Here is a 25,295-nt window from a genome sequence, read left to right on the forward strand (position 1 = left end):
ACCGGAGCGTAATGCAACATACCCTGCGGTTGAGTCCAACACCGTTGTTTTGTATGCGGTAGAAGTGTTTTTCAACAAGGGGAAGTATATTTATCAGAAACCAGCAAACTTGACAAATGATAAGCAAAACTTCCACTCCCCTTTCCCTCCAGCAGCAACAAGCTCCGAGGGAAGCCTTGCTGCACACCAAGAGCTGCGGGCTGCACCGTCCTGGGCAGGAATTGCCGACCCATCAGCCTCATGCAAACTTTGCATCGTGTTACTGCTTATTTCTTTAATAATATCAAACACCGAGAAGAAACGAGTTATCCTTCATATGTGGCACCCTCTTTGTATGATCCTGGCCTCAGATATTTGTCCACTGAGAGCTGCTGCGAAGCTCAAAACGTAGAAAAAAACCACCCCCAACCTATCAATCTATTTATACTACAAGCTACAAATAAAACTCGTCACTGTTCAAGTGTTTTCCCCATGGTGAAGATAAACAATGTGTGATCATCTTTAAAATGATAAATACTACAAGGAAAGTAACAGCTACCTAAAAGGAGTCCCCGGGGGACGGCTGTGGAATTGATCCTATATTACACGGTTGCTTAAGCAACGCTCTTTACATCCAAGGGCTGCAATAAGCTCTAGGCAGGTTTAGTTCAATAGAGTTTGACTTTGCCACGCTGACAGTTCCCATTTCAGAAAATTGAGGAAACGCATGCTGTGCTCGGCGTACTCAAGATGGCAGAGCCAGAAAGTGAGCAGAAGCGCTCACAGCCAGCCCCGATCACTCAGGGGGGGAGCAGGCAAGCAATAACCCCATGGATTCAGACATTTAAAATGGGGTATTTGGCTTAACAAGATCAATCCAAACTTTTCTGATGCCTGGTGGTTCTTATCCTGAAGGATGTGCACTACTGTACACCCCCCAGGCATACACTGTTTCCAAGACATTCCTTCCTCCTGCCTTATGGTTGCCGACTCCCTGAGCCAGAGATCCTGCAACTTGTTTAATACAGTTATTTTTGTCCCAAGCACATTCATCCATTTTAATATCCCCCAACCGATTCCCCAATATGTTATAATCAAAGTCAGACTTTGCAAGCGCTGGGCAACTGCAGGGCAGGCAATGAGATGAGTATGTCCCTGCTTACTACGAGCATGCAACAGGCCCCAGGAGGAGTCACCCGTGTACCTCCAGGACACGGCATCGCAGCGGTGGGAAGAATCATCCATTTTTCCTTTCCCTCCAACATTTTATGTCTAAGGAGTACCCAATGTCTGTATTTGCCAGTGAACACGCACACGCCTAGCACACAGGGTGTTAGGGCGCGTGCCACAGGATGCGGTGCACGTTTCTCTGACAGCACCTCAAGCCTCACGTGTGGTCCTTTGCTGGCACCGCACTCCACCGCTGCGCAGCGTGTGTCAGCTTCTGCTCTTCAAAGCTGTAGACGTTACCGAGCTTTCCTCAGTTGCTTTTGCTGACTTTACAGCAAAACAAGGAGGAGCAGGATGCAGCATGCAGTCAGGGCACGGGAACACTGTGTTTTAACAAATGCAACCGTGCAATGAAGGTGCCGTCGCAGCAGTCAAAGGGCCCTGGTGTTTTAAGTGACTAAGGCTTACAGAATGCCTCAGGTCACTTGATGAATGTCAGGTATTTCAACCAAAAATAAAAAAAGCTTTTAAGCTGAGCGATGCAACTATTAACTGCCAAGGACTGGGATGATGCACTTTGTAAGTACTCACAGCTGTAAAAATCAAGGTCTCATGGCTCATCACCCTCATTTGTTAAGAGAACCTGAACAACAAATTGCCCATTTCCATTTACCCTACTAATAACAGAGAATGTAAACCTACCTACACCCTTCCAGCACATCTCAAAATTATTTATTGCAGCAGTATTCTCAGGCATCTACCTGCATCTCTTGGGGAATCAATAAAGAGCTCTCATTTCTTTCTCCGAGATGCATGATCTTCAAGCCCAGATGGAACAGGGCTTCCTTCAGGATTCAGCCCTGCCATTTCACCGCGCAACGCTTCAGAGCCACTCTACGCCCCACAGAATTAACACCAACACTTCCCATAACTCAGTACTGACAAGATAGGAGGTCATATCTTACACAGGGCAGCTTCCAAGAGCCTAAAAGAGGAAGAACATGATACCCTTAGTGGGTGGTGAAACCGCTGAGACACTCTTCAATATTCTAGCTGGGTGCAAATAAACGCGAGCGCATAATTATCAAGGCTTAGCTTTATAAGGACAGCCATTTGTTTAACTATCTGCAAAGAAATGAGAAAAAAGACAAGATAATATTTGGCTTTCTAACACAGGGCATGTCTTAAGTGAGTGGTCCTGAAGCTAATTATACCTTGGAGGCCAAAGGCACCGAGAACAGGTCAAGGACTAAAATTTCCAAAAGAAACTTCTACATTTCTGCAGCATCAGGACTTCCAGATGCTAGCAGAATCCAAATGCATATACCAAACCATGAAAACTTAAAAAGGTTTGATAATACATCAGATTTTTTTTTTTTTAAAGCAACAAAACAGGTGCAGTGAACCCGGGAATTATCCCTGCTTTCCACGCTGGCCGGTTGGAAGTGTTTATTTCACCCTGACCATGTTCTGGGTTTGCACTTCTTTCATGCAGCACCAAGTCTGACATAACATACAACTCCAACTGCTAATTGGAAGATCTGACTCCTATGGAAAAATGGTCGCATATCTATTATCTTCTCTGAACACTACATGTAATTGTGCAGCGTTACTCACCTGAATGCATAATTCAGTTAGAAGAGGTTTGTTTCAGAACAAACAAGGAAAGTAAAACAACAACAGAGGTACGATGGTCCAAGGCACCCGGCTTCTGGGGTCAACAGGGATCAGACCATCAGCGGAGGAAAAAGTGGGAAGATGTACATGGCTGTAAACTCTGGCAACTCTTTCTTGTATGGGAAATCTGCCAGCTATACGTGAGGAAAGGTGAACCTGAAAAAAATCCACTTGTCTTATTTTAAAAAAATAAGTATCTTTAAAAGTTAGCTAATTTCTGCAACAATAAATCACACCCCATTTTGAAGAAATTGCCTCTATACCCTGACGGATTTCTGCTAAACTTAAGACAATTGTTCCTGAGCTCAGTCCCCACTGATGCTGTTGAAGTAGTAATGAGAGATCCCTGGTGATGTAATACCTAGAAATGGATGAATTACTGAATTCTGTCCCGAGAAAGGCCTCTCCCCCGGTGGGAGGACTCAGCAGGGCCCTGAGCAAGGACCGCAGCACAATCAGCCTGGTAACTGCCACAAGCAGGTGCTCCTCCACTTTTGAGGATAAAAAAAAGGAGAGGCTGGAGCAGCACTAACACCTTTGCTTCAACAACGGGAGAGTGACAACTGTTTTTCTTTACCTTTTTGTTTCTATGCTACAGCTAATAATACTGCTTCAGCAATCACATACCTCTAACCTCGCTTTTTTCAGAGCTGAACATTCCTTGTGCATCTGAGGGCTTTTCATTTGCCAAAGGCTGGCCATCTCCTAATGAGCAGCAACCAGGAAATTAGGAAACAGCAAGCAAAATGCACACCTGGGACCAACACGGTGCTGGACACACAGAGACGGGAAAGCTGCAACCATTTAGATGAGCTAAACCCCTCAAAATTTCTTCTACCTGTTGATAACAACCACAGAACATACTATAGGGAGCAAGGAGTCCTGCCACACCAATTAGCATCCCCCATTTCAGTCTGGGTATGCAGTCTGGGTAGGCACCAAGGTGGTTGCATTCCCTGCAGCAGACAGAAATATTTTTCCTATTATTAGGATTAACATTACAACCCAGATACCTCTAGGTGTGAATACAATAAACAGAATCGGACTTTGGGTATTTAGTCCGAAAGACCTCTGACACCTTAGAAGGTTATTTTAGAAGGAGACAGCCTATGTTTTGTGTCTCAAATCTAGACGATCAGGCAACAGGCACCACGGTTCTTTGGCTGCACAGGTCTGTAAGGTACGGCCAGATCCAAAGCACTGCCACCCCATGATGCGAGCTGGAGCTATGGAACAATGTCCTTTAAGTGGTACTGTAAGCATTGTGGGGGATTATTTTTGATTTGTTTAGGTAGCAGGGTAACACCCGTGGGGCACCGCTTTGGTGCGCCACACAAAACCAGTAACACGCCTTCTATACTTCTGATAGTTTTAACCAAATAATATTTTTCCTTTGAACTCTAGGAAGAACAGCTCATTCGCCAAATGATCTGAATGAGCTGAAAATTGCTTCTGAGATAACAGACCCCTCTGCTTGCTTTGCATTTGGTTACAGAGGAGGAAAAAAGAAAAAAAAAAAAAAGGCTTCAGGCTTGCCTTACCTCACCACGTTCAGGACATGGAACAGAAGACACGGAGTCTCATGGCAGATACCAGAGCCTAGGGAGAAAAGCTAAGGCAACTGCACTACTGGGCAAGCTAGCCACAGTGAAGCAAGCCAGCTTTTAGATTTCTGTCTCTCATCTTTTCTAACACAGGTAACAGAACACTTTCAGGACACTAGCTTTGCAGAACGAGCCGCCTTTAGGTGCAACACTCAATACCACACATCAAGGCACAGCAAGCAGCAAGCATTTTACCCAAACGGGAATCAACTACCCCAAAAACCCCAACAACTCAAACCCAAGCCCCACACACTGATGGGTCTGCACAAGGTGTACAGTTTGAGACATGAAGCTGTGCTCTGAGATGATGGTTCAGGAGAAAACAGCAGCCTTCCAGATACCCCAAAAAATCTGGAGGCGCCTCCGACCGTATGAAATACTAAAGCTGCTACAGGACTGCTCAAACTCACCATCTAGAATCAGCAAAATAATCCAAGCACTGCGAGTCACCTTCAACTTACTGGTTAAACTAGTGTTGGCTACAGACATTATCAACTGCTAGAAGTGAAGTAACGGAATTAGTATCTCCCAGTACAATGTCCTTGGACTATAGCTCCTGTAATCACTACGTGCACAAACTCTCTGAACTGGTGAAACAAGGGCACTGACTTTTCAAACGGGAATTTAACCAAAACACTTAGATGATACAGCAATAACACCCCTGTTCAATGGGAATACAGTAAACTGAAAGCAATTAAGTCAGAATGATGGGCTGTTGAACAAGCCACGTAAAAGGTGCGTTCAAAAAAACATACGTTACCGAAAGTCCCGCTGCAGGACAGACAAATCCTTTGCAGATCTAGAGTTGTGAGTCCACAGGGTATACAGATGCACAACTCATTTTACTGGCAAAATGATTAAAAGGATGGAAAGGAATTATACTGAAGTAGAGATATTTAGCAGAAAAATGGAGGCTATTTCTTTTATAAACTGATCTTAACAACATGAGAAAGTCTGCTGGTTATCCTGCTACAAGATAAAGTGACCAAACGATGCATTTCTCAACTAAGAAAAACATTTCTGATGATCTTATCTAACCGGTGATCAGATTTGTTCAATGCTAGGTAGACAGACGAGAGCAAGAAGGCTTGCACGAGCTGCAGAAAACAGTACGTCAGCCAGGACAAGAATTCCGACCCTTTCTGGGAAATAGCATGAATCTTCACTGCTGAGACCACAAAGGCCAAGAGGTGTGAAAATGTTCAGTTTTCTAGATCACCTGCTTTTGTGGATCTGCCTCCTCAGCCCCATCAGACTGAGTTCAAGTTAAATAGCTGAGGAACACTCTCTCCCTCCCAATAAGACCTCCCATCACAAGAGTCGGGACCTCTGGAGCTACAAACAAACCCGGACGAGCACAGGTTGAAGCCTGTTCTCCACGGCTGAGTTACAAGGCCAGAGCCCATTTCAGCTATGAACAGAGGTATGAAGTTAATAAGCAGCACAGAAACATCCATGAAATGCTTCACAGCCTCTGTGCCTTACACATAATTTTAATACACCTAACCCAATGTCCTTTTAAATCCTACTGTTAGAAAGAAAAAGGCAGCTATTAGTGCCAGACAGTCCAGGCCCTTCAGATTTCTCTACGGCTGCCCAGTGGCCGTAAGGGTGTCAAAACACCAAGTCACCTCGCACTTACGTGCCCCAAGCATAAGGACAGCAGCAACACCGATGGTGCCATCGGTCAACACAACCCAAGGCAAGTGTGGGTGCTGTGCCAACCAGGCATGGAATAAAAACTATACAAATTAAACAAAACACAGAAAAGAAAGTGGTTGCTACAGACCCTACCTTCATATCCTGCTGCCTGGCTATACAGGTACAGAAAATCTATAATGTGTATTTCTGACCTGCTGAAGTGGGAGAGAAATCTTCAAAGCACAACCGTTCCCATTTGGAAAAACAAACAAACAAAAATATCTCTTTTTTTACAGAATTCATCCAGTAACCAGAAGTTCCCCATTACAAGAAATCAAATTAAGATGCTGCTCAAGCTAGTACCCAGCTTCAACAGGCAGGTAAGAACACAATTTGCCTGTCTGATTCTTGTAAATACATTCTTGTTTGATTTTCTCGTTCTTGCGCTATTAATAAATAATACAAGAATACTGAACAGTATATTAAAAGGAGAATTGTAAACCTGAATTTCAGAAGTTCAGCTAGGAACTCACAATTACACTTTAAAACTACCAAAATGCTGCAAGCAGAAAGAAACGCTCTTGTACTACCTACGCAGTTTGAATGATCTCAAGCAAGGGAAAAGGGGAGAAGGCAGTCTGTTAAAAGATGAAACGTATTTTTCTCTTCAACTGCTAAGCCATAACTTTTTACTCCCGAGCTGGCTGTTGATTTACATGCAAGACTTTTATCAGGTAAGTCCTGGTAAGCCAGACAGCCCCACGAGCACACAGCATAATATTTAGCCTGCACGATACATGACACGCAGGGACATAGGCCCCAGCACGGTGCTCTCCTCTGCCTACCTGCAGCACCGGCAAAACTGCCGAAGACACAGCCCAGAGCAGCTACAAACAACAAGCAAACACATTACACAGTGCAATCACTGGCTGACTGCACCCAAAAATAGTTGAAATTGTCAAAGAGCTGCTAAGAAATACTTCTTGTTCGCAGCACTCAACTGTGGCATGTTATTTTTCTAAAGTGCAGCACATATTTCAGCCTGGAGAGCGACTGATTTTTTCAGAGCAGGACAACAGGCAAGGGGGAGAAAGGAAGAGAAGGATCAGACTATCAAAGCACATTTATAACGGAGATATTACATCACGCAATATTCAAAGTATGCTACCAGTAAGATGTCAAGCACCGGAGCGTAAAGCTGATGTTTTCTCCTGACCACACCAGGGCAACGAGCTTCCCACTGGCAAACCATTACCAGAGTTAGCAGGAACCGTGAATAAACTTCACATTTTGTCCTCAATGAAAAACAAAAGCAAAAACGTCAAGCTTCTGCTGAGATATTTTCTGGGTGGTTTAGCAACTATCCTCCAACAGTACCTTTCATTAGTTTGTCAGAATTATCACATACTAAAAATAACCAACAGCACCACCATTGACAACCGCATGTACGAGGCGCCACCGACTATCCATGCAGCGAGTGACGGATCCTTATGGTCTGGTCTGACTTTGAAGGTGTAGGAAGCCTTTAGTTAAAATTCTTCTAAGAAGGTCTAAGTCCTACGAGAACAGGGAGAACCCACAACAAGCCAGAAAGACCTACCATGGCTAATTGCCCAATCAGTGTGACATGACTTAAGGCTACCGGAGATAAGGTGGCTGCAAGCAACACCTTATCATGTTAACACCTTGGTGTGTTTGACTCCTGTGTTTCCAGAGGTTACTCCAACCAGGCTTGACTGGAAAACTAAAAAAAAAAAAAAAAAAAAAAATAATAAAAAAAAATATTCAGGTGGCCTTTTCCTAGACCACAAATCCACTGTGGAGAAAAAGCCAGCTGTGCCAAAGTTAGACGAGCAAAGAAATAAAAGAAATTCTTCTTGCAAATCAAAGCTGAAGATGCGCAGAGTGCGTCACGGTGGTCAGCTTGTACCAGTGTGCAGCTGCTGCACCGAAGGCCAAGGATGCACCAGCGTCACTACACTGGGAAAAACAAGAGTAACCTCACACACAGGGAACACTGCTTACTCTTACAAAAGAAAACTAGATTCTTGCAACTAAGCCACACAAGTGTATCACAGGAACAGCATCGTAAACTAGACACAAAGGCCTTCTTCAAAGCACAGCTTAGAAGCAGGAAGACAAAACTTGCATCTTTGCTGGCAGTTTTTAGTAAAAATGTAACTTCCTGAACTTTGCTTTAACAGGCCCAAGCCCTAAAGACCCATAAACCACCACTGCACTGCTCAACACCAAGGGCAACAAGACATTATTAACAGTAATAAAAGTTCTTGAGCTACAGAGCATTCAGTGTTCTCTTAAAATGATTAAAACGAACAAATCCTCCTTAATTGTATTAGCGTTGGTTAACGAGGGAACACAGCTCGGTCGCTAAAGCAGGGAGAGGAGACCAGCCATCTGACAGCACGCTCACAGTCCCGACCTGGCCACTCCACTCCACGTTCTCCCAGTCTTTTACTGTCGCAGCAAGTGCCCAGCTCATGCCAAACCGAGCTCTGGCTTTCCCCTTGGAGATACGGAGGTTTTTGAGATCTTAGGTGAACTATTACAGACTGGACAGCAACCTAAACACAGAGCAGCTCCAGCTCCCTGAATTCAGTGACATCTCCCACAGGCTTCAACAAGGACAGGATTTCACCCCAAGCCCATCTCCCGTCTGGCTGCTGCTGAGCGTGAAAAGCCACAAAGAAGCCACCACGTTCTCCTCTCCCATCTGGGCTGTTTCAAAACATCAGCATCTGGAGGACAGACACAGCAGGCTGCGGCTTCTGCCAGGAGCTTTGCATAGGACATCCCTACCTGCTACCTAGGGGACCTCCAAAGTAGGCACCCAATATCGGCAGCAGGGGCAGGATCAATCTGCTGGCCCTAGAGTCTCCAGAGCTAAAAAGAAGCATCCACTTTTATTACATCAAAGTTTAGCTGCCGAGATCTTCAGATACTGAACTGCAACTGTACACCTCCACCTTTCAGCTGAAATCCAACTCTCAACACCTACCACGGGTATTCTGCAGCTTTGGCACTCAGCATCTGAACAGCGCAGTTTAAAAAAGCGCATAACTTCAAAAAAAAAAAAAAAAAAGCACCTAATTTGCAAAAGAAATGCTGCCAGCTCTATTTTTAGTCAAACCAGCGTTTCCACCTCCCCAGGTCCAGAGTGTTCCCTTGGGCTATTCTGAGATAAACCCAAATTCTTAATAAGAGCTTTCAGTGAGTCCAATGACACATGGAAGGTAAAAGCTTGAACTAAAACAAACGAAAAAGTATTCTATGCCATTTGTAGTTGGGCGGCAGGCTACATCGTGACTCTTTTACCAAGCAAGCGCAAGGTTACCGAGATATCTAATGGGAAACACACATCTTAGTCTCCAGGGTTTCCTCTGGAGCAAGCTGAATGTTATAGATTTCTAGAGCCAAATTAGATTTTGTGTTTGAGCCAAAACAACGTCCTTTAGAATACAGAAACACACAAGAAAAAAAATATTTCAGTCCTATTAGGGATGAAGAAGGATTTGCCCTAGGAAACGGTCTCAAAAAAACAAGTCGCGTCCGCCTCCACACACAAGTACAGCACAAAGGAGCCTCCAACGCTGGCGAGAAAATCCCCGTGTCCTTCCTGACACTCACACGGTGCGACCTGTTTCTGTGCCGGTGCATCTGGAGGCCCCAGCAGATCTGAACCTGCACAAACACACAACTGCTCCAAACACGGAAGTTTTCCAGCTTGGAACAAAGTGCTGCCAGCTCATTAAATAGTCAAAAAGATGGAAAACTCAGTGCCAATCTCTGGGATCTGAAATGCCCAGCCCTGAACCCAAAATCAGATAGTGTGAAAGCAAAAAAAAAAAAAAAAAAAGGGGGGGGGGGGATGCAATTTCCTTTTTAGATGCCAATTTTCTTATTCTTCTATTACAAGCAGCCACCTCAGCACCTGTCTTATTACCTCTCGCTGACCCAAATTTCTTTTATTTCAACTTGGAGTCAAGCTACCAAGAACAGGCAATAATAAATGTAGAAGGGACAACAATTTTTAATCAGAGCAATGATTTTTTAAATTCAAGACAAACGAAACATTCAATACATGGAAGTCACAGAATTCATCATCATCATCCTACAACAAACCTCCCACAGGAATATGCACACTCAGTAAGGGCATCCCATTTTAGGGCAGCAGCACAGAAAACATCTAAGGGGCCAGGAAAGTGGAAGCAAAACAAAGATGACAAATCTGTTTCCAAAAAGGGGGGGGGGAGGGGGGCAATGTGGGAAGGGGATTCATATTTACCCACAAAGATATAACATCTATTGTCAGCAAAATTAAGTGATGCTTACAAGACCAGTAACAGACAGAAATATTAATTCAAAACAAGGTCCTACAAGCTTTTTGAGAAGTGGAAAAGCTGGTGTACAACAATTTGCTTTAAGACCACAGGACTTCTTTTCAGGCACAGAAAATCATCTGATTCTCTCTGCTCCTGTATCAGTATCACTGCATCCTTTGTTCCCAGACACTGAACAGTCCCTCCTTGAAGAGCTGCTCAACAGAAAAGCACCACAGCCAGCTTCGACTACACAATTCCCACCAATAAAACTGGTGGGCTCGCTCACAAGTTGCATAACGTCTATTTTTTGAAGACCAGAACACGATATTCTCTTTCATTATGGCCTTAAAAGTTTGTCTTTATCCTTACTCTACATCGTAAAGAAAACTTCAGCACAGATGCAGTCTATGAAGAAAAAAAATATGGTTTTGCGCTTCATCGTGTATTAACACACCAGGTACAACTCGAGGAGGTTCCACTGTGAGCATGTAACACCCAAACCAAAGCTCTCATGAAGCAGCGGTAAGACTTTACTAACCTGCTAAACTCCGCACAGCTTTCGACAGCCAGTATTTGTTCGCAAATCCCTGTTCCCATTAAAACAGGACCAACTCCCAAAGCATACGCCATAAAAACAACTCCCTCAATTATTCACACTGATAGTCAGCATCTCCCCACAATGCTGGATAACTCAATAACCGTCCTGTTAAATGAACATGATGCTTGATAGGGGATTCTGTGCAATTCGGCTCAAATCACATCCAAAATACTGGAGTTTCAGGCTATGGAAAGACCTCTCAGCAAAAATTTCATCTATTAATAAACCCCACTGCTTCCTCCAGCCACAAAAATCCACCATCGGTTTTGAAGGGAACCTCACACTCTGCTTTCTGAAGGAAAGCTTCTCAGTGCTACAGCTTATGCCTGGAGCAGAGAGAAGAAGAGAGACAATAAAAAGCAGGCAAAGCCCATCCAGTTACAGTACATAACAATTTTGTTAGCTATATTTGTCTTGTAGAGGAACTACACCAAGCTGCAGGTGCCTTAACTGTATTTGCAAATCAGTTTTTCTCCGAGTGGAACATCTTCCAAGCCTCTGATGTTAAACTTTAACTAAGCAAGTCGAACACAGCAACCGCAACCCCGTTCTTACGGCTCAAACTTCCATTTGCTCAATTCAATATTTAACAAAGAAAAGCAGGGTACGAAGCGCAGTTTTAAAGCAACAGGAGCAGCTGCTTCAACCACCTACAGCGTCAAACCGCTGGCTCACCCGCTAAGTTTTAAAGGTAGGACTGGAGACATGGCAAACGAATTCAGAGTTTCTTCAGAAAAATTAGAGCCTGCGAATTGTTTAATAATGCAGTAATTCCTCTCCTCCCCTGAGATTACCCAAGAGACATTTGCCAGCAACCTTGCCAGACAACCTGAGAGCTGCACGGCTCTATTCTGAGTTAATAAACTGCTCACCCTTGTGGTTCGCAAGGGTATCATGTGAAGAATATATTTATTTAAAAGTTGCATAGATAATATGTAACTACCAGTGCCATTACAGTTCAGCCTGCCTTTTGGAGACCATGCAAATCCTGCGTAAGTTCAACTAAAAAAAAAAAAAAATATTATGCAAAAAAACCCAAGCCACCCTCAGAGTTCTCCCCAGCTGTAGCTATTTTTACTTTCTCTGTCGGTGACAGCAGCGACTCTTCGGAGGGTTTTGCATCCCAACACGCCAGCCTGACCCGCCGCAAGCCACTGTCACCTCTGATCTGCCTCCCGACTCCTCTCCGTGACAGTTATCCACGCAGGGGGTTGGTTTCAAGGCCAAACAAAACAGTTTTACCTACAGGCCTACCTGGCAGCTGGGAAATAAAACGCAGAGGGCTGGGAAAACGCAGGGAGGGCCACGGCGGGGCCGGGCTGCCGCACACGCACCGGGGTGGGCCGGCACGGAGGGGGTCGGGAACCGGGGGGACCCCAGCGGCCCTTCCCCCAGGGTTTGCTAGAAAACTCCACGGCGGGGGAGGAGGCCAAGGCCGCCCGGCCGGGCAGCGCCGGCGGTGCAGCCGCTCTGCCCCGCGGAGGCCGGGCCGGGCCTGGCGGCGAGGCGGGCCGCAGCCCGAGCCCCGCCGGCCAGCACCGCCCGGGCTCTGAGGGGGGCTGCGCCGCCGGCACGGCCAGGCCGCTCGCCCCCGCGCCCGCCCGCCCCGCAGGCGGCGGAGGGCCGGGGCCGCGGCGGGGGCCGGGGGAGCCGCAGCGGCAGCTCCACCGCGCCGCGGGGCCTGCGGGCCCGCTGCCACCCCCGCCGGGCCGCGCCGCGCCGGGCCTCGCCGCGCCGGGCCTACCCGCCGCCCCGCCGCGGCCCGGCCCCGCCGCAGGCCGCCCGGGCGCGGAGGGGAGGCGCGTCCCCGCCCGGCCCCACGGAGCCGGCCCCGCGGCGCGGGCCCCCCCCCCCCCCTCACCTGCACATGATCCGCCATTTTGCTCCATTCATGCTCCGCTCCCTCCGCCTCCGCCGGGCCCGGCACGCGCCCGCCCCCCCCTCGCCGCCCGCGCGCACGCGCCGCGGCCCCCGTCGCCCCCCGCGCCTGCGCCGCCCGCCCGGCTCCGCCCCGCCCCGCCCGACCCCGCCCCTGCGCGCGGCCCCGCCCCGCCCCGCTGCGCCGCGGGTGACGTCACGACGGCGGCCACGCAGCGGGGGGAGGGGCGGGCTTTGTTGACATGGCGCTTAAAGGGGCCGCGCCTCCCCAAGCCGCCATCGCTTACCAGGGTCCCCGGTGGCCTGCACCAGTGCTCCAGTTACCCCGAGCCAAAGGCAAGCCTCGTGCCTCAGCATCCCCTGCACCAGTGCTCCCAGTTACCCCGGCCAGGGGCAAGCCTCATGCCTCGGCAGCCCCTGCAACGGTGCTCCCGTTACCCAGCACCATTGCTCCCAGTTACCCCGGGCCAGGGGTAAGCCTCGTGCCTCAGCATCCCCTGCACCAGTGCTCCCAGTTACCCCTGCCAGGGGGAAGCCTTGTACCTCAGCAGCTCCAGCACCAGTGCTCCCAGTTACTCAGGTCAGGGGCAAGCCTCGTGCCCCAGCAGCCCCTGCACCAGTGTTCCCAGTACCCAGCTTAGGTGCTCCCAGTTACCCTGGCCAGGGGGAAGCCTTGCTCTCCAGCACCAGTGCTCCCAGTACCCAGTGCTCCTGCTGTCCCTGTCCCCATCCCACGTGTCTGCCCCCCCTCACCAGTGCTGACAGCCTCCAACCTCTTCCTCCCTCCCCCTCACCGAGCCGTCACCTTCCCCAGCTCGACCCTCACCCTTCATCAGCTGCATTGCGGCCAGTCTGGGTGCTGGGTGCTGTGCCAGCCTTACTGGGAGCACTGGGCCGGGCTGCGATGCCTGGGGGTGGGCAGATGAGCAGAGCCGAGGCTGGTGACCCCTACGGCGCAGCCCTTGGAACCGCCTTTAGACCTATTTCACAGGGTGCTGTGCTGTGCCGTGCCATGCCATGCTGTGCCGTGCTGTGCTGTGTCATGCCGTGCCATGCTATGCTATGCCATGTCGTGCTGTGCCATGCTATGCCATGCCATGCTGTGCCATGCTATGCCATGCCATGCCGTGCCATGCTATGCCATGCCATGCTGTGCCATGCTGTGCCATGCTATGCCATGCCATGCCATGCCGTGCCATGCAGTGCCGTGCCGTGCCGTGTCGTGCTGTGTCATGCCATGCCATGCTATGCCATGCCATGCCATGCCGTGCCGTGCAGTGCCATGCCCTGCCGTGTCGTGCTGTGTCATGCCATGCCATGCTATGCCATGCCATGCCGTGCCATGCCGTGCAGTGCTGTGCCATGCCATGCCATGCTTTGCCATGCCATGCTGTGCCGTGCTGTGCCATGCAATGCCATGCCATGCCATGCCATGCCATGCCATGCCATGCCATGCTTTGCCATGCCATGCCGTGCCGTGCTGTGTCATGCCATGCCATGCCATGCCATGCTTTGCCATGCCATGCCGTGCCGTGTTGTGCCATGCAATGCCATGCTTTGCCATGCCATGCCATGCCATGCTTTGCCATGCCATGCCGTGCCGTGCTGTGCCATGCCATGCCATGCTTTGCCATGCCATGCCGTGCCGTGCTGTGCCATGCAATGCCATGCCGTGCCGTGCCGTGCCGCTGGCTGCCCTTTTGCCCTTTATGGTAAGCTCAGAGGCGCAGGAAGCTGGAGCCTCGCGCTGAGCGTAGGAAACAGAAAACCCGACCGCACGTCACATGCTGAGACGGCGAGACCTAGTGTGACGGCAGCGCTGCAGCGGGGCAGGGGGGTGCGACCAAGCCAGGACCCCCCCCGAACTGTGGGGCAGGGGGCAACGGCGGCGGAGAGGCAGCGCGGGAGGATGCTGGTGGCTGGAGGATGGAGGAGGCTGTGGTGAAGCAGGGTGTGCTCTACCTCCAGCTGCAGCAGACTTTTGGGAAGGTGAGGAGGGGGTGGGGGGGGGGGGGTGGCTGCTTGGTCCCTGGGGAGGACCCACGGGAGGGGGGGGCTTGGCTGGGCTGGGCATGCAGGTGTGAGAGGGCTACATCCAAAGGGACTGGGATGCTCCCACCCATTGGGTCCCCAGCCACCCATCGGCTCTCCGCCAGCATACTGGGAGATGAGGATGGGCAGGGGGTGGAAGACGCTGGGGTCATGGAGCAAAGAGACCCCCCCCAGCTGGACCCCCCCGGCAGAGGCTCTGCAGAGCTGTGCCATGCGCTGATGCAAACCCCAGAGCCTGGGTGCTTCAGCGGCTGATAACGGCCGGGGTTTAGCAATGGCAGTGCTGCACCGCTCTTGTGCAAGAAGGGGAAGAAGCCGCCTGGGTGTCTCTGGCTCTGCGGCGGGGCAGGAGGCACCCCCGAGGTTTGCCCCCCATGGCCACCCTCCGCAGGGGCTTGAAATGCTGCAGGCAGGGCAGGAAGGGCAGCCGGTGCAGGCAGGGCAGGAAGGGCAGGCAGGGCATCGCCTTCCCGCAGCAAGGCACCTGCTACCACGCACGATGCCTGCGGTGGCGGAGGATGGGGCAGAGGCCAACGGCGTGGTGGGTCCCAGAAACACCCTGGCAAAAGGGTGCCATGTTTTGGCAAAGCTTGCCAGGTCCAGCAGGTCCCTGGTGCAGGCAGCCGCCGCGGGGGATGCTGCTTTTGGTGCCAGACTTTGCTCTCCCGCCACTTCCCCTCTGCCGCCGCCACTGCCTCCCACGCACGGTGTGCCGAGTCGCTGCCTCCTCCCAGGGCGAGTCAGGAATCCTTTAAAAGTTGGTGTTTTCAGGGAAGATGGAGCAAACGGGGAACTGAAAGCCCTTCAGCAGCAGGGGGCTTTGGGTGCTGCAGGGTGGGGGCAGCTGTGGGATGGATCCTGGTGCTGGGTGAGGCTGGGATGCTGCCGGTGCCTTTCCTGGCTGGGAAAGCCATGCCGCAGGCTGCCGGCTGTGTGGTGGGGATGCTTTTCCCCATGCTGCCCAGTTTATCTTACCCCCGGCTTTGGCCAGCCCACCTGGGAGATGGTGCAAGACCTTGCCCAGACCCTGGAGGGGTTTGTACCCATGTCCTGCCCCAGGCTCGTGCGTGATCCCGAGGGGATGAGAACTCCTGGAAGAGTGAAAGGAGAGCTGGCCAAGGCTGGGCTTTCACTCTCGCTACTTCTCCCTACGGTAGAAATGGAAGAAGTTCTGGGGCGTCTTGTACCGGGAAAGCTCCTGCTCCACCGCCCGCCTGGAGCTCTTCGAGGGCTCGGTGCCGCTGGCTGCCGAGAAGCTGCGGAAAGGTGAGGGCAGCAAGCGGCTGGTGAAGCTGAGCGACTGCGTGCACGTGGTGGAGGCGAGCGGCGATACCGGCTGCCCCAAGGAGACCATCCCCTTCCTGCTGGAGACTACTGAGAAGCGGTACCTCCTGGCCACCGATGGCCCCGAGGTGGCTGACTGGATCCAGAAGCTATGTGAGCTGGCCTTCCCGGTATGTACCAGGCAGGGATAAACTGGGGAGACAGCGGGATCTGTGCAGGTGAATCCCAGGGTTTTGGTGTGATGGAGCAGGCTGGGGGATGCTGTGCTCTGCCCTTGCTCACCCGCTGCTTTTTCCTGGGCAGAGGAGCAGAGAGGAGCCGGCAGCAGGCAAGGATGGCCAGCAGAGCTTACTGGGCACCAACAGAGAGTTCTCCATGGAGGAAAACTCCCTCTACAGCTCCCGGGACAAAGGTAGGTACCAGGAGGTGGGCAAAGCACAGTGGAGCTGGGTTTGCTTGCACAGACGGCAGCACATGTCCTGCAGCATCTCATCATCCCCCTTCCCAAGGCACCTCGGCCGGTGTTGCACGGGGGAGCAGCCCCCACCATGGCTGTGTGCAGGCGGTGCGGCAGAACGTCTCCTCCTAAAATAGCCTCTTCCTGCTCTGCGGTTTGGCAGGGCTGGGTTTCACTGCGCTATCGGGCTGCTCCCGCACGCCTGGAGCCCTTGAGCCCTTATCGGCCGGACACCACTTCCCCGCTGCCCCGGCTGAAGGGAGCCCCAAGCCCCACAGCATCTCTCTGGGGTGGGAGATGCAGCTTTGCTGTAGCAGCAAGGACCTCTGCTCCTTGCACGTGTTAAATGCCACCTCCTCCATCCCCAGCCGCCTTGGAGCAGGCGTTCGAGGTGACGGTGAGGGCCACTGAGTCCTCCGAGCGCTGCCGGCTCTGGGGCCGGTACATCCTGCGAGCCGGTGAGGATGCGTTGGAGCTGCAGAATTTCCAGACCTTGGAGATCCTCTACAGTTGGCCCTACCGCTTCCTGCGGCGCTTCGGGAGGGATAAGGTAGGTGGGATGCGGGAAGGGTGAGGTGGCAGTGGGCTGTGGCGGGGGGACCTGAGCCCATCCCTCTCTAGGTGACCTTCTCCTTTGAGGCTGGCCGGCGCTGCGCATCTGGAGAAGGCAACTTTGAGTTTGAGACCAGACAAGGCAACGAGATCTTCAAGGCGATCGAGTCGGCCATCAACGTGCATCAGGGCCGGGGGACCGAGGAGCCGTGGCAGGGTGGCCCTGGGGACGATGCCACCCGGCCGCTTGGCCACGCCAAGATGCCCAGCTGGGCGCAGGGGCACGAGGAGCCTGGTGGCACCAAGTGCTCCTCGTTGGAGCCCACCTGGGAGGGGAAGGTGCCAAAAGCCAAGCTGGTGATGCCCCCCAGCAGCTGCTCTGGGGCCGGGGAGCAGTCGGGTGCCATCCTGCCCTCCCGCAGTGCCGAATGCCCTTACACCAAACCCTGCAACTCCCCCCACTGGGGAACCCCCCCGGTGCCGGAGAAGGGCTGGAGGCAGGATGCTCCCACCAAGGCAGCCACGGAACCCGAGTACGCCATCCCCTTCGACACCATCGCCAAGACCTTCATGGCTCAGAAGTTCAGCAGCCTGGTCCATTGCCCCGAGGAGGTCCCTGACCCCTTCTACGACAGCGTCAGGGAGGCAAGGGGGCAAGCGGGCAAGCAGCCCCCGTTGCGCCCCACCGCCGCCAAGCCCGACCACATCTATGATGAGCCCGAGGGTCTGTCCACCCACACCGTCTACGATGAGCCACAGGAGGTGAAAGGGGAGGCGTGGAGGCTGCAGGCGGCCCCGGAGGAGCCCACCGGGCACGAGTACCCCTACAACCCGCAGCGGGATGACTACGCGGTGCCCAAGAGACCCGTCCCTCTCCGGCAGCCCTTCCTGCTGCAGGGCAAGGAGTGGCTGGGGACCACCGAGTACGACAACGTGGCCCTCAAGTTTGCAAAGAAGAGGAACCTGCAGTGAGCGGGGTGGGGAGGGAGAGGAGAGGCCCCCCCCGCCCCTTCCCCCCCGCGGCTGGCAGCTCTCACCCCCACCCCCCCTCCCCGCCGCAGAGCTGAGACCCCCCCAGCTCAGCGCACCCAGGGCTGGAGGGGACGTGGCGCAGCGCCCGGGCATCCCTGCGGAGCGGCGGGCACATCTGGCCAGCTGCGGACCCGGCGGCCGCTGGAGGGCGCTGTGCGCACGCCGAACGGCCCGGGCAGGCAGGGGCCGGGCAAGGCCCCCCCTGCAGCCCCTCCGCCGGCACCCCGCAGCCTTGGGGCCAGCGCCCTGCACCCCGAAACCCCCGCTCCTCGCTTAGCCAAGCCTCCGGAACCCCAGCTTTGCATGCTGCAGAGCCCCCCGTGCACACACCCCCGGGGATGCACAACACCCGCAGTGGGAGCAGCTGGATGATGCTTGGCCCCGGGATGCTCAGCCCATGCTGGCTGGTGATGCACACCCTCAGGGATGCACAATGCACGCTGCAAGGTGCAACTGGACCATGCACAGCCCCATGATGCTCAGCCCGTGCTGGTTGGTGATGCACACTCCTGGGGATGCACAATGCACGCTGCAAGGTGCAACTGGACCATGCACAGCCCTGGGGTGCTCAGCTTGTGCTGGTTGGTGATGCACACCCTCAGGGATGCACAACGCATGATGCAAGGTGCAACTGGACCATGCACAGCCCTGGGATGCTCAGCTTGTGCTGGTTGGTGATGCACACCCTCAGGGATGCACAACACGTGATGCAAGGTGCAACTGGACCATGCACAGCCCTGGGATGCTCAGCTTGTGCTGGTTGGTAATGCACACCCTCAGGGATGCACAACACATGATTCAAGATGCAACTGGATGATGCACGGCCCTGGGATGCTCAGCTTGTGCTGGCTGGTGATGCACACCCTCAGGGTTGCACAATGCACGCTACAAGATGCAACTGGACCATGCACAGCCCTGGGATGCTCAGCTTGTGCTGGTTGGTGATGCACACTCCTGGGGATGCACAACGCATGATGCAAGATGCAGCTGGACCATGCACGGCCCTGGGATGCTCAGCTTGTGCTGGTTGGTGATGCACACCCTCAGGGATGCACAACGCATGATGCAAGGTGCAACTGGACCATGCACAGTCCTGGGATGCTCAGCTTGTGCTGGTTGGTGATGCACACCCTCAGGGTTGCACAATGCACGCTGCAAGATGCAGCTGGACGATGCACAGCCCCGTGATGCTCAGCCCACGCTACAAGGGCCGGCTGGTGATGCACACCCCCAGGCATGCACATCCCATACCTCGAAGATAACCAGAGGATGCCCAGCTCACGCAGCAAACACACATCGCCTGCAGGCTGCTTTTTGCCCACCCTGATCTTTGCCCATTCAGCCCTTGCCGAGGGGGCACCATGATCACAGGCAGTCCTTAGCCCCCCCAGGACATGCCTGCTCTCAGCCCCCACCAGCACCCAGCATCGTGGCCAGGGCTGGGCACTGTGCCTGTCCGAAGGTCACGCCACATCCTCGCTCAGCAGGAACAGTGGCATAAATTTCTACTGTCTCAGCCACGTTTTTAGTTTTAATATTTTTTTTTCATAAAACCACTTTCCAGCTCCTCTGAATTATAGATGAAATATTCAGCTTTATTGTCATGGTGATTTTAGTGGCTGGCTCCTCTCCTCCCAGTACAGTGAGACCAGTACGCAGCCTGAGACTTTCTCCAGGTCAGCCTGTTCTTCCTCCTCCTCCTCCTCCTCCTCGCCACCTCCAGCCCTGCACAGCCCTTGCTCGAGGACACCCAGCCCCTCAGCTGGGCACGGTGAGCAGCACCGGCCCCAATTCCCTGTCACCTGCTGGTCCCCTGGCACAGAACCATCTCCCAGGGGTTCCCTGTGCTCCACCAGTGCCATCACGGGCCATCTCTGGCTCCATCACCATGACGGAGGGACCTCGGGAGCCGATGCTGGTCCCCCCCTACCTGGCAGGTTCTACCGAAGGCAAAGAAAAGGCATGAATTATTTATAATCTTTTTCAATCAAATAAATGCTTAGGTGCTTGAGTTAATTTCCCGGATCCTGAAAATCCAAAGTGCAGACTTTTAATAAGGCAAATTAAGTGCTTTATATATTACGCTGATTAAAGCTCTGTATCAGTCTCTCTCTCATGCGCTGAATTGAAGGGACCAGGAAACAAACAGGTCCCCGGCAGCCGTGGGCTCCGCCGCCTGCCCCAGCTGGCATCATGCAGGGTGCAGGGATGGACCCTGGTCAGAAACACCTAAAATTGGTCAGAAAAAAAAAAAATAATCAAGTTTCTGGGAGATTTTTCCAGTGATGAACATCAGACCAAGGGAGAGCACGGGGCAAGGCAGATCTTGCTGTGCCCTGGGACCCAGCAGGCAGTGGTTTAGGAGGCAGCAGGGTGCATTGAGGGACAGGAGATGCTCCGTAGCCCGTGGCTCCCCATCCTTTCCCAGGTCTGTTCCTACAGCGGCGAGGAATGATCCCTGTCCACAACCAGGCTGGTTCCCATCTCCAGATCCTGGAAACCTGGGCATGGCCTGGGGCATCCAGCAGTGCTGCCGGCTTGGTTAGCTGGAGCGATGGGGATTCCTGACAGCGCGATGCCATTCACTGGGAATCAATTGCTTAAACATGTGCTATTATTAATTAGTGCTCATTATAGGGGTTATTTATTATTAATCAGTGTTAACACAGTCCTCTCTTCTCACTGTCCTCCAGCCCAGCTCCCCGCTGCAATCCCCGCTCCTTCCAGCTGCCTCCACTACTATTTTTCTTCATTAACCAAAGAAATGGAAACACCTTCTGGACTTCACTTAAAGATCCTACGGGTCTAACGAGATTTGCACCGGGCCAGGCAGGCTAACAAGGGAGTCCCTGCGAACAGCACTAATCACATTTCACAGAGGCAGCAGCACAGGCTGGGCGAAGCGCTGGGGGGTTTTGCTGCCAGAATAAATTGCTCACGGCATCCCTTGCCTGGATGCATGGATGGGGTTTTAGGGTGGAAAAGGGGACCTGCCCTGGAATATCAAATCCATGTAACGCAAAGGCTGGAAAAACCCTTGGCCAGGGCTCAGTGTGGGGCTGGGCTGAGGAAACAAAATCCGTGGCAGAGAGAGGAGGAAGATGTTACAGTGCAAAGCCCCAGACAAATGGAGAGTGCTTTAATCTGGTTAGGGAGTTACTATCGTTATTGTATTACGGTGATTATAAATAATTTAGGAGCGCAACTAATCAAAACAGAGATTTCTTCAGAGCTTTAAGGGTCACTACAGCCAACAAACACTCCTGCCCTTCTCCCCAGGTGTGGAGGCAGAGCTGCATCCCCAGCTGAGGGGCATGGACCAGGGATGCAGCCCCTGTGGAGAGAGCAGGGAGGATCCCGGGGGAAGGCTGGGTTGGGCTTGGAAGGGCAGAGCGAGGAAAGAGGGCTTTGGGCATCTCCAGGATGGGAAATAAGGAGCGAGCTGCTCACCGAGCAACCGGGATGCCTGTGGCCAGGAGACGATGCTCCCGGGGCCGGGCATACCGGCAGCATTTCTCCCCCCTGCTCCACGCACCTTGTCAAGGCAGCTCCTTTTTTCATTACTGTCTCCTCGGATTAGAGATGTGCTCATTTTGCAGCGCGTTCGCTGCTCGGCGGCCGAATCCCAGGCGCCACAGTGCAGCTGCAAACTGCATTAGCGTCTCGCCGAGGAGGCCCTAATACTATTAGGAGGGAGGCATTATAGGTGCTAAATGACAAACCCCTAATCAGCCCCGGGATTTATGTCAATCACCTTCCCTGCACAGGGCAGCGCAGAGCCCTTCATTCAGAAAAATTGCTTAATTGGGAGGGTCTGGATTCTCTCCGCCTGTCTTGTTTCTGGAACTCTGGAGCTCCCGGCTGCCTTCTCTGGATGGAAGATAAGCGGAGCTGATGACAAGGTGCAAGACGAGGAGCAGGGAGATGGTACGGCAGAGGTACGGCCAGCTCCTAACTCTGTGCATCCCACATTTTAGTTCCCTTTTGGTGGCTTGAGAAGTGCGGGACTGGTCATTGCCGGGGGCTGCATCAGGCCAGATTGTGTGGGAAAAGAGATGGGAAAAAGGGGGCTGCTCCCCCACTGCATGGGTGCCCTTCAGGAGCTGGTCTGCTTTCCTCGGCTTCAGTAAAATTAATCGGCAATTACCCAAAGTCCGTAAAAACCAGCCCTTCTTGGGGAAGGAAGCTGTAAAAGCCGCGTGTCCGCAGCCGTATTTCCATCACTCCTCATTGATCCCGTGGCCTCTGCTGGCCACAGCCGAGCTGTGGGGCAACGTGCTCAGCCCCCACAGACCCACCTGCATCGATCCCGGGGACCTCGGCCAGCCCGTGCCTCCCTACAGCCAGGAGCATCGCTGGGTGCAAACTCCTGGGCTGGTGCCAGCCCGTAGCAGAGTCACTTGTCCTCCCTCTCCTTCCCACCCATCTGGCAATATTTATAATGATGACTGCTGTGGGAAAAAAACCCAACCCAAACAAACCAACAACCCCAAACCTCCGCAGCTGCAAGGGGCACATCACAGCATCAGCAATCCTCCCAGCACCCAAACGCCCCCGGTGTAGGGCACCGAGGGATGCCTAGCTGGAGGCGGGGCTTGGGGAGCAACCTTCTGTGGGATGGAGGGATGCAGGAGGACTTGGCTGGACTCTCCCGTCAGGATATGCTGCAGCCAACGTGATACCCCATGAGACTGGAGGGGTTGATGCTCCAGTGGGAGTGAGCGTGCAAAGCCTGGACCAAAGGAGCAGCTCTAATTTGCTGCTTGGGCCCAGAGGAGATGAGGAGGGCTGGCGGCCAAGGGTGTGGAAAGGCAAATGCCTTCTGGAAAGACAATTTGCTGCTGGGTTTGGTCCAGGGCATCGCTGCTTTTACGGGACAGTGATCTCCTCAGTGCCGGTGGTCTCGCTGGGCTGCGGAGGGTGATGGGAGCAAGGGGAAGGGTTCCTACACCCCGCCAGAAATCCCTCCATGTCCTTTTCTAGCGCTGAATATTTGACAAAGGCTAAAATACCAATAAGCTGTATTACAGCAGCGCTGCATGGCGCCCGGGAGAACATTTTAGCTCTTTGGATATTGCATGCTACTCCTACACTTTCATTACAGGAATCCCATTAAAAGTTATCGGCTGGACCCTAATGAGAGTGAAGCGGGGGATGCAGCCAGAGCCCTAATTTCAGAGTTCTGCCGGCTGCTGCCGTGACCCTGCCTGCTCACCCTGCTGCAGCAGCAAGAGCCATCACGGGGCAGGTTGCATTTAAAAGCCTAGATTGAATCCGGAGATTTTTAAAAGCCCTCAGCTCCTATATGTCTCTGCAGCAGTGGATGCGTTCAGCACGTTCCCTTTGCCTTAATACGTGCTGTTTGAACAAAAATAATGCTCTGTATATTTTACAGAGCTCCTCCGCACGCAGATTTTTGTCAGGGCTGCAATATAAATATCCCTACCAGCCTCTGAACACCCACCTGCCCAGACTGATGCTTAAGCAAGAAAATGTAAAAATATACCCTCTGCGCTAATTTGCTGCTTCTGGCAACAATTAAGCAGCAAAGGAGGCTGCTAAAACCTGCCCTTCCCCACTGGGTCGGTGCCCAGGAAGGGTGAAAACTCTCTGTGGCTGCTGCGTGGCTTTGCCGAGGGGACACCAGGGTCCCCGCGCAGCCCCGGGGCTTGTGCGTTACCATCACCGTGGCATGGGGCACGTGTAGCCGGTTATTAAAAGCCATTACCCGGCCAGTGTCACGCTGTCCCCTGCAGAACGGCTACCTTTCCCAGGGACTCATCTCATTAGAAAAGGAGCAAGGAAGCTGCTGAATTTCCACCCTGCTGCTCTCAGTTATCTCTGCGAAAGGGGAGCCAATTACCAGCAGCTGGTGAGAGCCTAAAATTATTATTAATTTCAAACAAAGCATATGCTTTGTGTTAACAATCCTCCGTGGTGTGGCAGAAGGGCCAATACCATCCAGATGGCTCAACGTGCAGTGGGAATGATTAATGCACAGCTCCGCCGCCTCGCCAGGAGGGACGTGGGGACGGAGGGCAGCGGCTGTGCCACGGTGCCCGCCGTGCCCGGCACGGGGTGAGCCGGCAGCAGGAGCCCGGCACGGGGTCACAAGCAGCATCTATCATGGCTTATAATCAAAGCAAAACCCTGCGCCTTGGAAATAATGTCCTCCTGGGGTCCACACACGCACGGCAAGGAAGCAGGGATGCTGGCAGCTCCGGAGAGCCGCAGGTCTGGCAGCAAGCTCCCCCAGGCATGATATACATATATTAAGGAACTGTAAGTATACTAATAGGAGTGTATTAAGGAAGTTTTGGTTCCCAGGCTGGCAAGAGACTTGCTGTCCCAACAGACAGCGGTGAAGCAGCTCCTGCTGCTCGGCTCCGTGGGATGCTGAAGGCTGCTGCTCTCCCTGCCCAGTCCCAGCTGCCCACGAGCAGACACCCATGCTGGATTTACATTGGAGCAGAAGATGAATCATTTTCCTTTCTCTCCCTAGGCCTGGCCTGCGCACGGACGGGAAGGCATTTTCCAGCTCGGCTCAAGGGTTTGCGAAGGCCTGAGCCATCTGCGAGCGCTTTGGCTCCCAGCACCCCAGAGCGCTGGAGCACATTAAGTGCTGCTTTGCTTTCTTAACTTGCCGTGGGAAATCACACCGATAGGTGTTAATGCAGAGTTCAGAGCAGCGTTTCCTCTTCAAAACACAGCGATTGCATCTGAAATAGCTGGTGTGAAAATAAAGAACGGCTTCTATTTTTACCGGGCAGTGGGAGCCGGTGCCACGAGTTGCCTTTGCACAGAGCTGCTGCTTGACGCTGTTGACCCCGGTGGGCTCAGCCCGGCGCTCTGCCCCTGGAGAGCATGGGCAGGAGCAGATATTCAAGGGGAAAAGGTCTGTTCACAGCAACAGGGACTCACTTGGACATGGAACCTCCCCAAAGGGGTTTCTCCTTTGGGTCTGTCTGGCCTCAGCTTCCAGTGAGACCCTGGTCCTTGGGAAGAGCTGGTTTGCAAAGCTGCTCCCACGG

The 25,295-nt window shown here is 52.9% G+C and overlaps 2 protein-coding genes and 1 long non-coding RNA gene across 4 annotated transcripts in view; 2 read left to right on the forward strand and 1 right to left on the reverse strand.

The window, feature by feature from the left end:
* The window catches only part of XPO7 (exportin 7), a 47,748-nt gene extending 34,783 nt beyond the window's left edge, over positions 1 to 12,965 (reverse strand). For both annotated transcript variants that reach the window (XM_040617855.1, XM_040617854.1), the window contains exon 1: positions 12,871 to 12,965. In XM_040617855.1, coding sequence (XP_040473789.1) covers positions 12,871 to 12,888 — 18 coding nt within the window. In that variant the 5' untranslated portion in view covers positions 12,889 to 12,965. The remainder of the gene's footprint in view (positions 1 to 12,870) is intronic.
* Positions 12,966 to 14,659: 1,694 nt separating this feature from the next.
* Positions 14,660 to 18,263, forward strand: DOK2 (docking protein 2). The gene is made up of 5 exons (XM_040618196.1): positions 14,660 to 14,876; positions 16,097 to 16,393; positions 16,527 to 16,635; positions 17,049 to 17,230; positions 17,302 to 18,263. Exons 1-5 carry the CDS (start codon positions 14,814 to 14,816, stop codon positions 18,202 to 18,204), a joined length of 1,554 nt encoding a protein of 517 aa, XP_040474130.1. The 5' UTR covers positions 14,660 to 14,813; the 3' UTR covers positions 18,205 to 18,263.
* Positions 18,264 to 20,371, forward strand: LOC121099349. Its single transcript, XR_005831447.1, has 2 exons — positions 18,264 to 18,711; positions 18,979 to 20,371. It is a non-coding gene; the product is annotated as an uncharacterized LOC121099349 (long non-coding RNA).
* The last annotated feature ends 4,924 nt before the right edge of the window (positions 20,372 to 25,295 follow it).

The sequence above is a fragment of the Falco naumanni genome, chromosome 19, assembly GCF_017639655.2.
Source record: "Falco naumanni isolate bFalNau1 chromosome 19, bFalNau1.pat, whole genome shotgun sequence".
Classification (NCBI taxonomy): Eukaryota; Metazoa; Chordata; class Aves; order Falconiformes; family Falconidae; genus Falco; species Falco naumanni.